This window comes from Coturnix japonica, chromosome 3 (assembly GCF_001577835.2).
Source record: "Coturnix japonica isolate 7356 chromosome 3, Coturnix japonica 2.1, whole genome shotgun sequence".
In the NCBI taxonomy this organism is placed as follows: domain Eukaryota; kingdom Metazoa; phylum Chordata; class Aves; order Galliformes; family Phasianidae; genus Coturnix; species Coturnix japonica.
In genome coordinates, this window is record NC_029518.1 from 73,784,007 (window position 1) to 73,799,429 (window position 15,423).

General features: G+C 36.9%; 1 protein-coding gene across 8 annotated transcripts in view; it reads left to right on the forward strand.

Annotated features, from left to right (window-relative positions):
* Positions 1-15,423, forward strand: part of COL12A1 (collagen type XII alpha 1 chain) — a 98,267-nt gene that overhangs the window by 78,166 nt on the left and 4,678 nt on the right. For all 8 annotated transcript variants that reach the window (XM_015859052.2, XM_032443437.1, XM_015859050.2 and 5 more), the window contains 10 exons: positions 785-838; positions 1,307-1,402; positions 3,209-3,262; positions 4,460-4,513; positions 5,771-5,824; positions 6,736-6,807; positions 12,602-12,637; positions 12,748-12,814; positions 13,983-14,171; positions 15,236-15,304. In XM_015859052.2, the coding sequence (XP_015714538.1) occupies positions 785-838; positions 1,307-1,402; positions 3,209-3,262; positions 4,460-4,513; positions 5,771-5,824; positions 6,736-6,807; positions 12,602-12,637; positions 12,748-12,814; positions 13,983-14,171; positions 15,236-15,304 (745 nt within the window). The remainder of the gene's footprint in view (positions 1-784; positions 839-1,306; positions 1,403-3,208; positions 3,263-4,459; positions 4,514-5,770; positions 5,825-6,735; positions 6,808-12,601; positions 12,638-12,747; positions 12,815-13,982; positions 14,172-15,235; positions 15,305-15,423) is intronic.

Below are 15,423 nucleotides of genomic sequence, written 5' to 3' on the forward strand. Positions count from 1 at the left end.
CTGGCGGTCAACAAGTTCATAATTTCATGTTAATCTGTTCTCATTTTGTCTTAGTTTATAAAACAACTGGGTAGCTCCTTCCACTTGCATTTGCCTATATCTGTAAGCCTTTTCCCATACTTCCTGTTAAATCACTGTGAATGGTACCTCATTGTTTGATAGTCTGAAAGAGTCTGTCTCAATTTCAGCTGTCTTGTGCTCTGTGTACAGGAAGTTTTAGTGGAATGTGCAAATGCTTTTCTTAGTTGCAAGGTCAGTATTTCATTCCAAGGAAAGAGTCATTATCAGGCAAATAAATTAGTGACTTTATTTATTTATTTATTTTAAATGTGGCTTGCTAATAATCTGTGGAATGGATATACTCCTATACCAAGAATATAAGGGAGCTCTGTTCAGCCCAGTAGTCCTGCTTTGAAGCCAAATGCTGTGTGAGTAGTATGAAGCCTGTTTAAGTTGCCTAGCATTGTACTAGAAAGGTATCCAGAGACTCTGATAATTCCTCTATCTAAAAAGAATGAATATAAATTAAAGGAGCTTATATCTGCAAAGACAAAATTGACAATAATTTTAATGGGTTGAACTGGCTAGGCTGAAGCTTATATGACTTTCCTGAATTTCTATGTAATGCATCTTTTATACTCTTCAGCACTGTGGTCTGAACACTTCATATTTTTGAGCTTTCATGTAAGAATTTCATTTAAAAAGATTAATAACTTACCAGTGCGATGTACCCTTGGTTTTTCTGAACTAAGAAATGCATTTTCTTTCCAAATGTTTCATTTAGGGTGGGCCAGGTGCTAAAGGTCCCAGAGGTGAAAGGGGTTTGACTGGATCATCTGTAAGTATCTTTCTGGAATGCATCTATAACGTCGTATGCTGTATGAAAATTTATACTCTATGTTCCATGCTGAGCTAAGAATGGATATTAAAAATTTGACTGGTAATATTATTTACATGTAGTTCAGCTATTTAAGACTATGTATATGTAGCCTAAGTATATATACCTCAAAGGCATTGACTGCACATCAGAGGACTGGATCATATGTATTTGGATGATACTCCACACTCTGTAGCATTGTTGTCCTTTCTTCTGTACAGAGTAGATGGTTATACTTCCACTTAACATTGCCAAGAAGCATGTGTTGGCCTGTGACTGCCAACCTGAATCAGAGAATATCATGTTCTGAAGTATCTGTGGGTCTCCAGGCTGCTGACTTACCCTAAGTGCCTAACCCAAAGGATTTGGCATTTACAGATATAAGAAACTGCTGCCATTTATAATTTTGTTTTAATTTTCCCTTCTCAGGGGCCACCAGGTCCTCGTGGTGAAACAGGTCCTCCGGGTCCCCAAGGTCCTCCAGGTCCTCAGGGTCCCAATGGGCTTTCAATCCCAGGTGAACCGGTGAGTGGCCATTTGGAGTGTGGGTGACAGTGTCATTCGGTCAGTGGTCTTGAGAAGAGGGTAGCAGCTTTGCACTAATGTTCATTTTTCCCTGTGATACAGAAGTACTGTGAAGCAAGTCTTTGTCTGAAAGAAGTGTTTTCTATTACAGCAGAATCCTCCTTCTGGATGCTGCATGTGCTTATAAGGTGCTTATGAAGGCATGGGATTGGATTGCTGTGGTGCACATTGTGTTACAGCATTTTCTCTTCTACAACTTTTCTGTATGGTTTCTAGGCTTTAAAGTTCTACGAATCAACACTGTCAGACTGTAGCACAGGAAACTTAAGTGTGCAGTGCTGTTCTGAATTTTCTCACAGATTCATATGTCCAAATTCTGTTTTCCATGCTTAAACCATTACTTGGAATTTCAGAAGCAATGGGCGTCTAGATTTAGACATTTAGACATCCAAGATAGCCCTTAGTTCCTTCAGGGATTCTTGGTGACAAAATGTATATTTCAGTAGAGGACTGCTTTTCATTTAATGTATATACAGTCAAAGTGTTACTGGCTTAATTCTGTTAACACAGGGAAGCATCACTAGATTGTGCTTTTTAAAGCAGGTAGCAAAGGAACCCTTCAACTACATTCTGCATGTATTAAGACTGCTTTAACTGTATTTTAATAAATTATTGTCTAAAAAGCAGGAATGTAATTCCTGATTAGGTACATCTCAAATATGTACAGGCAGCAGCTTTTTTTAAATGAAATCTTTTAATAAAATGTAAAGCTGATGGAAAAATAGAATTGGCATCACACACTGTCTTGTTTTGCATTTAAAGCCAGTTCACCTTCTCAGTCTGTGCATCTATGTAGACATTAGGTGCATCTTTTGTAGGACAAAGTAAAAACAATCTGTTAACCAGTGTAGATGCCTATTTTGTTGTTGTTATTAGATATAGGAAGGAAAAGCTTTGTTAAGATAGCATAAAGATAACAAACAACAAGAAAGGCCAAACATATTCCTTTTATATGCATGATACAAAAGCACTTGCAATATTCAGTTTGAACATCTTTGGAAAACGAAAACAGCAACAGAACTGACATGATACTTTGAACTTCTCATTAGATAAGAAGAAGTTATAATGACCCTTGTGAGTCATGGAATTTTGTTTTTCTTGTCAGTTTGCAATTTACATTGTCAGTCTATGCTTACAAGTTGTATTACATTAAGTATTGTATTTTCAAATTAATCTCATGTAATCTTAAACTATGCATCTATACTACAGCATTGCAGTATATGTAGAATGCAAGCAAGTTGTGAAAGACAATGCAGTGCCTCTTTATATGGTCCCATGGCTTGTGTCCTAGAAGTTTTAGACTATAGATCACAGAAAAATGTCATACTCAAAAAGGATCCAGTCTTTACCTTTTCTTGTGGGTGTGGGTGGCTCCATTTATCAGCTGAGAAAGACAGGGGAGGAGAAAACATTACCTTTTCCTTTCTCTGATGCTTCCTTATCAAAATTTGTTCTCCTTCCATGTCTCCTGTGGTGTTTTTTTTTTGTTTTGTTTTGTTTTTTGTTTGTTTGTTTTGTTGTTGTTGTTTTTTAAATACCAGCCAGTTGTTCTGTGTTTGCAAGTGTCATGAGTATTACTTCAATCAAGAGGTATATGTATCTTGTTTTTCCCGTAGTACATAGATGACTTATGGACTCCATTGAGATGTGTTGGAGTAATTTTTGGTATCTGCTTACACGGATTAGTTATTTTGATACTCTGTTCTACAATTTAGAATCTCTAATGATCATTTATGAATACCGTAGGGTCGTCAAGGAATGAAAGGTGATGCTGGCCAGCCTGGACTACCAGGACGATCAGTAAGTTGTTTCTTAATTTAAAAAAAAAAAATAATAATTTTAAAAATACATTTCTATTATACACTATTCCTGATGTGGATTGGCTGCTGGACAGCTGCCTTTGACATTGCTAAGAATCATAGAAATTTTTTGTTTCAAAGCAGTCATTTTGGAAACACTATCATGTTGTACTTAGGAATCTGAAAAGTAGAAAATTCTAAACCATTCAAAACAGCAAGATTAAAAGAACAGCTGTATTGAGTCAAAGCTTATATATATATGGCCAGTTGTAAATGTACAAGGAAAGATCATTGGATTAGAAAAAGTACTCTTATATCTACACAGTAAATTCTCTTAACGTCTGACCACTTGTAATTAAGCGTCTTCCTAAATTACAGGTTGTAGAACCTTTGCAGAGCTCTTCTTCAGTAGAGTTGTCTAATTGCCTTCTAGTTTTGGAATTCAGATTTTCTTAGGCTAATGATCTCCACAATCAATTGTGCGATTTCTTTACGTGTGTTTTCAGTCCTTATAACTTTGAGAAATATAAACTTAGGCAGCAATGGCCTGTAAAGGGACATGCTACAGTTGAATGCACAGTGAGATGAGACAGAAGTGGGGAAGAAATGAACCATATAATACAAGGTTGTTCAGTATTGATTCCTACAATAGTTGCCCTGATCCTACAGGGTGTTGAGTGAGATCATTCCTGTATGTACTATTTTTGTGTTCATTCTTAACCCAGAAGCTACAAGGAAGAAAATTTACAATGTCCACTATAAAGCAACACAGTATTAAGAATAGTAGATCAGAGAAAGGAACAGTAAAGGAAGAGTCTAATATTTTGTTTCATTAGAAACACTAAAACCAGCGACTGCAGTTAGGCTAGCACCAGGTGTTAAAAGATTAGCTGACATCTGTTGGACATGCTTGTAATGGCAATAATTATGATATACCTGACTTCTGGTACAGTACTGAAAAATTATGTTTGAAGTGTATGAGAATGCAGTAAAATGCACAAAGAATGCAAGGGAGGGTGAAGACTCTTATCATAAAAATGAAATACATTGTTTCTCCTAAAGGACTTATTTTAGTAAATGTCAAAAAGTGAAATTAAAGACTAATATTTAAATGTGTGCATAGACACTGGGGTAATTAGCATAGCAGGTATATTCATTCTGTTTCTGATGCAGTTTATCATTTCTTTTTTCTCTATAGGGAACCCCAGGCTTACCTGGTCCACCTGGCCCAGTGGGACCTCCTGGTGAAAGGGTAAGTTTTCCTCGGTTACCTTCTGAAAGACCATGTAATATTATGGGTGGGTTTTTTTTTGTTTTTTTATTTGTTTAATTTTATTTTTTATTTTTTACATTCTTTATCGTGGCTTTCTGTTTTCAAGTACTTTTTTTCAGAGAATCCTTTTATTTATATCCAACTGGGAGAGGTAAATTGAAAGAACTGGAAATACTTACAGGTGAAAACCTTTCCAGATAACCATACGGTAGCTGGAGAGTTTCTTTACAAATTGCAAGACTCACTGACCTGAAGAGGTTCTCAGGTGCCTGCACTTGATGAGCAGTGAGTCTCCCGAGTAGGAGTCTGCTGATGTACTCAGCCCTGCTGTCTTTTGTGTACTGTTGCTGCTGTAGGCAATCTCATGAAAGGTCTACTTGTCTTGACATCTGCAAAATGTTATACCCTTAAACAATGTGTCTGTAATGTTCTTAGTGTGAAGGTCAAGTTTACTCTTTAGCCCATTATTATTTGGAGTTAAGAACTTTTCTTTGGATGGGGGAATTCTGAAATGTCTTCATAATCAAGGGGGTGCTTACAGGTTTTTGCAATCCCTCTCTTCTTTGGAGCCAACTGAGCAAATCTCTTTTGTCTTCACAGTGCCACATTACTCTTGAGATGACTGAAGCATTGACTTACTTTGACAGTCGAAATTAATAGCTGATATATGCATTTATAATTGTGCTTTACTGGGTACTTATAGCCAGAAATCAAAATGGAGAACCACATGATAGACATTTGTCAAAGAATATACCATGCGAGTGTTGGGTTGTTAACGTGCCATGGATCATCGCTGCTAGTTTGGGAATGGGATTTCTCAACATCCTTTTTTGAAGGGAAAATAGCTGGGAGGGATATGTTCTGTTATTCATTGTTTAAGTAGAAATCTCAGGTTTTCCGTTAATCTGTAAGTGAGAGAACAGCAAAAAGAAGCCCTCAGCTGGTATACAGCAGCAATTCCTTTTCTTAAAATATTAATTTAATACATATTAATTCAATTCTCAGTTAATCATCAGCAGCTGAACATCTAAATTGGCTCAAGCTCATTGTTCCATATTTAGCCTTTCCCTGCTCTAGCTGTTGCTGCTTTTTTTGTAAATATCCTTGTGGATAAGTTTTAAAATGCATGCTAGTAGTAATCAGGAGTATTGTGATTAAATAATTCTAAGGACCATTTTAATCAGGGAATGCTACAATCTTAGGTTAATCTCTAATCATGCTTTTGTTTTTGAATAGGGTTTCACAGGAAAAGATGGTCCTACAGGTCCCAGAGGCCCACCAGGACCAGCAGTAAGTATAATTTTGTCTTTGGTATACAAAGAATGAATATATATATATATATATATACATATATATATATATATATATATATATATGAATGGAGAGACCTGAGCCAATAGAGAGCTATGCTAACATTTCCAAATTCTCTTAAATATGAAATGGATCCTTTGTTTAATATCCCAAATGGATCTGATAAATTATTAGTAAAAGGTGAGCAGAGAGCTGTATAGAGCTTCTATTCATAAACATTCAAGAAAGTTTAAGTCTGGTTTTCATTGCTTTTACCCATTTGACTTCCAGTGGTTTTGAAATTATTTTTTTTTTCAGTGTTAAAAAGGAAATAAGCACTTTACCTCATTCTTTAACCACAAAATTTAAAAGCACTGCTAGATCTACTGATACCAATCTGTTCCTGTGATAGACCTAGGAGTTTCCAGGGCAGGGTAATTATTTGGACTGCTCCTGCTTTCCTGCTTTTTGCTCCTCTGTGGATGTACAGATGAGGTTTTATCACATAACCTAGCACTGATATGTTGTTTATATTTATATAACAGTAATTAATTTTATGGACTTTTTGTAATGGACTTTTAAATGGATTGCACACCTGCTAGAGCAAGCTAGAAGTCACAAGTGCAGTGAACCTGTCACTAAGAGAGATATGAAAATTCACTAGATATCTCTGCATCTTTAGATTCAGAAATGCCTGTTACATAGAAGAACATATTTCCACAAATAATGTTCATTTGATTTTAATTTTCTGGAGGGAATTTTTCAAGCTTGATATTTACTTAACAGAAAGAAACTGATCAGAGCCCTTTTCAGTACTGCTCTGATCTTTTTAACATCATAGAACATTTCTTATTATCACTTACATCATAGTAAGTTTCTATAATTCATTTTACATATTTATTTTGCTGTAGGGTGCCCCAGGAGTTCCAGGAGTTGCTGGTCCAAGTGGAAAGCCAGGGAAACCAGGAGACCGTGGGACACCAGTAAGATAATGATAGATTTGGAGTATCAATTTTAAAATTACACTGTTGATGAATATAAGAAGACTTACCCTTAATTTAAATGCTTGTATTACACTTATAACAGTGGTTAATACAGTGAAGCTGACCTAAAACCACAAGCCTTCTTTCAAAAATCTTATTTTTATAGTATGACTTTTTGCTGAGTTTAATAGCTGGGGCTGGAAACTGTGGTCTCTGGTTTCCACTGAAAAGATTGTAGACTATCATGTGCCAAGACATATATTCCTACACTGCATAAGCTTGAAGAATGGGATCAGTAAAATGGCTGGAAAGTCATATGTGTGTGTTTGTGTAGTAAAAACGTGGTACATGGCTGAAGGTGGAAAATCTTTGGTAATGTTATATAATCACTTTTTGTTTGCAAATGTTTTGGCTTTCTACAATGTTATTTTAAGACTATTTGAGAGTAGATTCTATTCAAACCTCTAAAGTAAGTACACTTTAAATTAGGGTGAAAGATCAATAGTTTCAGGAGAAATTTGAACTGAATTCATTTATATAATCTCTGAGGAATTATGTTTGATTCAGGAGTGAAGACAACAACTGAAATGTGAAGTCATTCATTTTTTCTATCTTAATGTCTGTCATGCAGCAAAAATTTTCCATCCCACCTCAATGTCTTTGTGTACATGGCAGCTAGGTAACTTGGAGGACTACATACAGTAGGTTGGGCAGCTTGATGAGCATCAGGAAGATGGGTTATTTTCTCGTAGTCTTGCTGAATTGTCTGCGTTTGTCAGCCTATGCATCCCATTTTCCTTGCAGGTAGAGGATGCTGGCTATTTTAGAAAGGATTTTAAGCTTCTTCATATGATATTTGTTCTAGGTCATATGGTTGGCAAACACAGCTGGGATACAGGGTGCTGTGGTTTACTAACAAATGAGCCCCAAAATATCAGGTTTATCTGAATTTTCCTTCACCTTGGATAATGAATTGCTGCACCATTGCAGCAGCAAAGACATTTTGAAGGAAATAATGTAACTAGAAGGGAATCTGCCTACAAGGCCAGTTTCAGTGCTTTTACAAAGCGAGGCAGTCAATGCCCATCTAAGAGCCACACGTAGGTTTTCCTAAACTGAGTTCCTTTCAGTTATAATTTATTTTTTTTCCGATTATTGCGCTTCTTGTAATGTGACACTGTGCATTGTATTTAGCAATTCTTATGTTTCTAGAACAGATCCCAGCAGGAATTCTGGCTTGCACCTTGCACAGATGTTTTATCAGACTCCTGGTGGACAGAATTTCAATGCTTTCCTTTGTGTCCTGCATTAGAATTCCAAAGGTGCATACTCATGGCCAAATACAACTTGTAATGTCCTGAGTCATAGTTCATGCCTGCCTGAATTTCTAACTTCGTGTCCTGGAGAAAAATAAGGAGGCTTCACATTGCTGCTGGTACATACAAATAATTTTCAATGAGATCATACCAATTTTTTTCTTCTACCCAAGGTTCCACAAGAGGGGTGATAGACCCCTACAAAGTGCAGCACATAACATCTCAGATCAAGGATACACTGTTGCATGAAAATTTTATTCTGATTGAATGCGGTCAACTGAAGCTCTTTCCTTATGTGTGAAATGCCACTAAGGTGCTAAGCTGAGGCAGACCACACCAATAATGTGGCTGTAAACATAGAATTGTAGAATCATCATACAGTGGCCTGGGTTGAAAAGAGCCACAATGATCAGCTAGTTTCAACCCTATCTAAGCTAAACCTCACCTGTCTCAGTTTAAAACCATTCCCCATTTATCTGACTCAACACATACGGACACTAAAACAAGCTGAAACTTGAAGCATTAACTCTACTGTCATGAAAATGGGAATCTGATATTATAATCTGCTTTTTATGTACTTCCAGGAGAAACATATTTGGGTTTTCAGTGTATTAACAAAATGGCTGAGAAACATAACATAAGAACATAACCGAGTCAGTAATCTATACAGATGGTTTCTTCTAGAAATGACTAAAATATCTGTTGTCTGTCTGTCTGGTCAGTGAAACAGAGTTCAGTACTACTAAGTCAACACTTGTACTATGTGGTAGAAACCTTCAAGGCTAAGAAAGAGCTAGTAAGCTAGAGGAGGATATTGGATGAAATAAAAATGGCTGTATGTTTTCTGTGTATAAGTGTAATACGAAATAGAAAATCCTGGATTACCAGACTAGTAAAGTGATGGTACTGTTGTTTCATAGATGTGAGAAAAAAAGAATGGTAATGAATGAGTGAGCAGACTTCCTTCTTATGGTGGAGCTGTCTTGCTAATAAAACAGACTCTGTGACATGGTGCTTGTGACAAAAAAGTCTGACTTTGTTGATCTAGGAAGTCCTAAAAAGACTGTACAAGACATTTATGTTGTATATATAAGGTGCTATTAGGACTGGTGGTTTCAGAACTAAACAGACTGAAAAGTTTTAAAGGGTAATCTTGAGCTCATAAAGGAGACGTTTGTTCTGAGTCCAATGCATTTTCTTTAAGCATTTTCCATTCTCTGCTGGAGTATATTCACTTATTTTGCATCCAGCTATGCAGAGATCCTAGATGAGGTATCAAAAAGATGGTGACTTGAAAGCAAAAAACTGGCAGATCTTGTGGGCAGCAAGCATTTGTCTGGAGAAAACAACTGAATGCATAATCTTTTAAAGTGAAAATAGCAACTTTCCTTTGTTTTGTCCATCTTCAGCTGTAGAATTCTGCTACAGCCCCAGCCTTCATCCCACAGCTCAGAAAAATCCCACATGCAGCACAAACTAGCATTTTCTTGCGCTGACCCCAAGTGACTCACTCAGCACAGGATATCAAGAAAGCAGAACGTCAGCAGCAGCTGCTGCTTCTCAAAATGCTGGCAAACATTTGGTAAACTGCCCAGTTTTGTCTATTAAAAGAAAATAAACAAATTTAAGCAGAATTTAGCCAAGCAGGAGGAAGATGCAAATAGCAACTCAGTAATAGCAGTTGTAATTATCTTTTTGAAATCATGTCTCCAATATACTCAAATGAAAAATGAACTTTGTTGTTAGGCAGTTAGCTTCTAATTTTTATGTTTTAAGATTAGTTAGGAATGGCCTAGGCGTTTCTAAATCAGTCTATCAGAGGGAGCATCTACAACCTCTCTGGGCAACCTGTTCCCGTGTCTCACCAACCTCACAGTAAATAATTTTTTCCTAATGTCTAGTCCATTAGGATGAAATGAAATAAAGAATGAATGAGCAATGAAAAGCGAAATGAAATAAAATGAAATGAAAAAAAAAGGTCAAAAAGTGAATATGCTTCAATTTTATCAGCGTATAGGATTCACATTAGTAATTGTCTCATCTTTAGCAAAGTGACACATTCATAGTCTGACCATTCTAAATCTTTCTTTGAGTCTATACAATTAATTTTGCATGAACAAGTTGTGATATATGATACAAATAAATTACATAGCAACTGCTTAACTCATTAACACCTCATTTCTTCCAAGACATGCTAGAGGGTAAGAACATATATCACTGCTGCAGAGAAGCTTGGGCAACCTAATGTGTTCACACCCTGACATTGCTCGTGGGATTTTCTTAGTCCAAAACCTTGATGGAAATTTATGAAACAATGCCACTGTATTTGAACTGTATCCTCTGTGACTGCAGTGGAATGTTTTGTTGTCTTGTGTTGAAATGTATTTGTGGGTACTGTAGGAATGTTATGAAAAACAGCTGCAGCCCACACAGCCTTTGCTTTGCTAATAGTGATAAACAGACTCCTTAAAGAAATATTAAGATGTAAAAAACAGCAATACTTAGGTGTCTGTGTACCTATGCAGAGGGCATGGGAAATATACTACAGGTGAAAACCTATTTGAACTCACAGTAGTACCTTTTTGCTTAACGAACAAGCAAAGGTGTGCTGTAAACATGTTGGGGCAGATGAATTTAGGACAGATATTTAGGAAGGCTCAGCTGTGGCTTAATTCTGCTTCTACTGAAGACACCTGTAGAACTCACACTGGCCACTTCAGGAACCATGGTTTAGGGTGAAGTTTTATTTGTGTTTCTCTGGAATATTTTACACATGTAGCATTTACCTCCATGAGTACTGAAGAGCATTGGAAAGGCCATATATATGACAGCTCCCTAAACAGGACTTGTGCTAAATGCAGGGTTGGTTTTATTATTCTTATTTTAAATAATAAGTTTCTTTTGTATTTCTGATGTCAAAACTGAAAGAGGAGTTTTAAAACACTTTGCAGATTTTTAAATATCTCATTGTGACCCAGTGGCTAAAGCAATTGACTCCTTATTTTAAATGGACTACATTTAAATCTAAAATCTACAGTTTTTATTGTGGCCTAAATCACACCAAATAGGCCAAAATAAACCATAAATAAAAACATCACTGCTTATTTTGAAAATCATTACAAATCCATCATGCCAAGCATTGTAATTAAATTTTCCTATGAAAATATGGCTTTCTCTCTTGATGCTTTTCTTCACTAGCAGTGGAATGCAAACATAACACTAAAATCTCAAGCACTGTGTGGGAGTTGCATGCACAAATGTGTTTGCAGATTAAATTGTGTGTGTGTATCTCTACTTCAGCACTTAAAAACATCTTTATGCCATACCTGATATTTTTCCAGCAATAGACACATGCATGTATATAAATCAGAATCAGTCTTCCTGGTAGGTTTCTTATACAGTATTCTTGAAAATCAAAGGAACCAAAACAACATTTGAAGGCAAATAGAAATAGCTTTAGGCAACAGTTAGTACTTTGCAAATGCTAACAACCATAAAGCAGCTCTATAAGACTAGAAACACTTGCAAGTTAGTGGGGGAGCTGTCACAATAAGTAGAATAAGCACGTCAAGTCATCTTTATCTGTCCTATGTGTTGTCTGTGCATAGCACTCTTAACACAGCTCATTTTAGTGTGGGTTCAAGGAGACAGCTACCCCTTCCTGGACACGTACTATTCTTCCTGTCTTTTCTTCTTTAATTATGAGTTGGCTTAAGACATAAAATAGTCACATATAAATCATGCAAGGATATTGACCACTTACAGAAATGTGAGGCTAGAAATTCATCTTTAAAACTTTCAGTGTGTTCCTCTGTCAGAAGGTATCGGCTTCTTTGGCCCTCATTTGAATTTTTTCTTCCAAGTTTTTCTTTGTCTGATCATGCACAAAAGATGACTACTTGTCCTGTCTTTCTTGGCACCTCCTTTAGCACCTCTGAAATATAAAGTTCAAGAATGACCAGGTCTGTCTTCTTCACAGTCAGAATATTTTCTGGAGCTGTATGTCTCAGACTACAGTCTCCTGTGCTCCAGGGCTGCTTCCACCCTGGAGTGATTAACCTTTAACTTGACAGAATGTGGCTTGAGATGAGTTGATCTAATGAATCCCTTTCCTGGGCCAAAACCCCATGTTATTTAGTGAAAAGGTAATTTAATCTTCTGAAAACCACTTGAAAATATAAGATCCATGGCACAATTTGCATCCATGCATCATACATAAATGTCTGTTTTATCTAATTTTCAGATAAGAAAGCTTTGTTCAGCAGAGGCTTGAGTACTTAGTACATCTGGTAGATGTCTGTGTCAGTCTCAGTGTAGTTCTAGGTAGAAGCTCTGAGGTACAGGACTTGGTATTCTTTCAGTGTTTGTTTTTCCTTGTATTAAGTAATACTTTGGACCTTCTTTGTCTATATTCCTGTGCAAGTATGCTGCCATCTATTTTGCAGTATTAAATAATAACTGTAATGTTTTTACTTTAGGGTACGCCTGGAATGAAGGGAGAAAAAGGTGACAGAGTAAGTCCGCTTTAAACTCATTTTCTGCCAGATCGTTTTAATTAAGCACCATCTCTCCAAAAGCACAGACACTTTGTAATAAAACCCTTGTTTTGATTTTGATTGTTTAGGGTGACATTGCTTCTCAGAACATGATGCGAGCAGTTGCAAGACAAGTTTGTGAACAATTGATAAATGGTAAACACTCTTGCTTGCTTTGTTCCTCATACTAATCTACCAGATTCCTTGTTAAAAGAGAAAACAGTGATTCACACTGAAGATGAAGCATACTGGCCACACAGTAAAACAAACTTGAGTGATATGATGGTTGTCCAATGCCAGTGATTTAGTGGAAAAATGTAGCATTACATCTTGCCAGATTGAAATGGCCAGCTTCATCATCAGCTAATCTGTGACCTCTGGAAAAGTGTATACAAGTCTAATACCTTTGCAGGTACAACACAGGTGACTTTCCTGTTGTCACTCTCTTCTCAAATTAACAGATCTGTGTTATAAAGTAAGTTTTCACATTAATCAGGTCTTTGGGAGGAGGGAATCCGTGAGGAAAGGCATGCTTACAACAGGTGCTTTACTATTGGGAAATGACTGATGTGCTTCGGGTAAATACTGTGCTCAAGGTCAGCTGTGCTATGCAAGTAAAAATGATACTGCTTTCAATAAGGACACCAAGTGGAATTTCAGTCCTCTACTGCCACACAGGGAGTAGTTACAGAGTGCAGCTCTGCATCCCATGAAAGCGTGGTTAAGGGTTATTCTAGGACTGATGAATAGCACAAATCAGGGAGGGACAGATGTGGCCCCTCCCCTAATGGGCTCCTTTCTGCATAGCTACACAATGCTGTTGGTCTTGTTCAAAGAGAATTTTCTTTGAAAATTAAATTTAGGCACATCACAGTGTCCTGCTTGATCTACACAAGTAATTTATCCCACGTCTGTGAAAACTTCTGAGCTTTAAGGCTTCACAGAAATGTGATCCTCTTCCCTTTTTGAACTGGGATAAGTCATTTCTGTTCTTCAGAGTAGAAACAGTGTCTGGCTACAGCTCTGAGGAGAAGCAGATTGTAAACTGCATGTTTTTGTGACTTTAATTGCTTTAGAATTAGTTTTTGCTAATGTTGTCAGCTTCCTGAATTCCACTTACCCCCCTTCTCTCCCTCTTCCATTTATTTTGAGCCTTCTTATCAGACATACATCTTAAATTTTCCTAATTAATCTAGGCCAGTTCAGCACTAATTTTTGGAATGGTCATATGGAGAGGATTTAATGAAGAGATGCCTTCCCACTCTGAGAAGAGACTTTTATGCATTTCACATGATTTACTGAAGTATTCTCTTTCATTTTGAAGGCCAAATGAGCCGATTCAATCAAATGTTGAATCAAATCCCGAACGATTATTATTCAAACCGTAACCAGCCAGGGCCACCAGGACCACCTGGTCCTCCAGGAGCTGCTGGGTCAAGAGGAGAGCCTGGACCTGGAGGAAGACCAGGATTCCCAGGACCTCCTGGGGTCCAAGGACCACCTGGTGAAAGAGGTAATGTCCAAGGCAACTGTATATTTCACAGTGGATGCCAAAAGAGAAGTCTGATCCCTTTGCCATGTCAGGCTCTGAAGCTCTCACTTAAGCCAGTTAGGTCAGTCAGATTGCTTGAGATCCTAGTGGACAAGGTTAATTACACCAGTTCTGTTCTCTGCCTCTCCCTTGCTCATGTTTCATAAAACACAAGTTGGTGTAACTTTTTTGGCTGCTGTATCATACATGAACAGGATATCATATCCCAGGAAAGATATTGTTCTCAGAACTCTTCTGGCACTAAACAGCTACATCTTGAAAGGCTGTTTGGAATAGCACAACTCTTTGCAGAATGGTCATCTGATTAAGAGAGAAAGTGAGTCATTAAAAAGAACAAAAAGGAGTTGAAAGAATTAATTCTATGTCATTGGCCCTTTGCACTACCCTGGGAGAGGGACACAACTTTAAAGTGAATTTGAGCATATGGCTACATCTAATTTGTGGCTACCTTGGATCACTGCAGTGACATGAAGTTTCAGTGCCATATTATGGCATTGCCTTTGCTTATACCAGCTGCTCAACTGTAGTATAGACTCAGCACTATGCTTTCTAGCATAAATTTTACTCTTATCTTTAAAAGAAGACTTTGATTAAAGCAAGGAATTTTGAATTTCTGAATTCTGCTGTTTCTGAATGTTGTTTCTTCATACTTGTTTCTGAGAAAGTGTAAAGCATGCTTGATATCAGATCCATGCAAGCTTGAAAACATCTTCCTGTTGGCATTTTAAAATAATAAGGTTCTGTGACATTTTAAGTGTCTAAAATACTTTTCTATGCTTTGAAGAAGTTTACTTACAGTAAATTACCTCTACATCCTACTTTGGTTTTAGATTAGTATATTTATATCCAAATTAAGTAATTCCCTAAGTACACACTGGGACATCTGTACAAAATAAGGTTCGACCAGCTCTATTCTATTAAATAATTGGAACTAAATATTAATATTAGTGAGAGAGCATGAAGAAATATTTATTGATGTAGTTTCCTTCCCTTGGTTTTTATTGCTTTTTAAAAAAATTCTGTAGGAATGCCTGGAGAGAAAGGCGAAAGAGGAACCGGATCTCAAGGACCACGAGGTTTGCCAGGACCACCTGGTAAATATTTCTCATTTTAATTAAAATCAGATTACAAAAAAGTGGCAGAAAAGACAACGTTTCTTCATAGGGAACCAGGCTGTATATGGTAAAAGAATGTGCTTTACTTTGTGCACTTC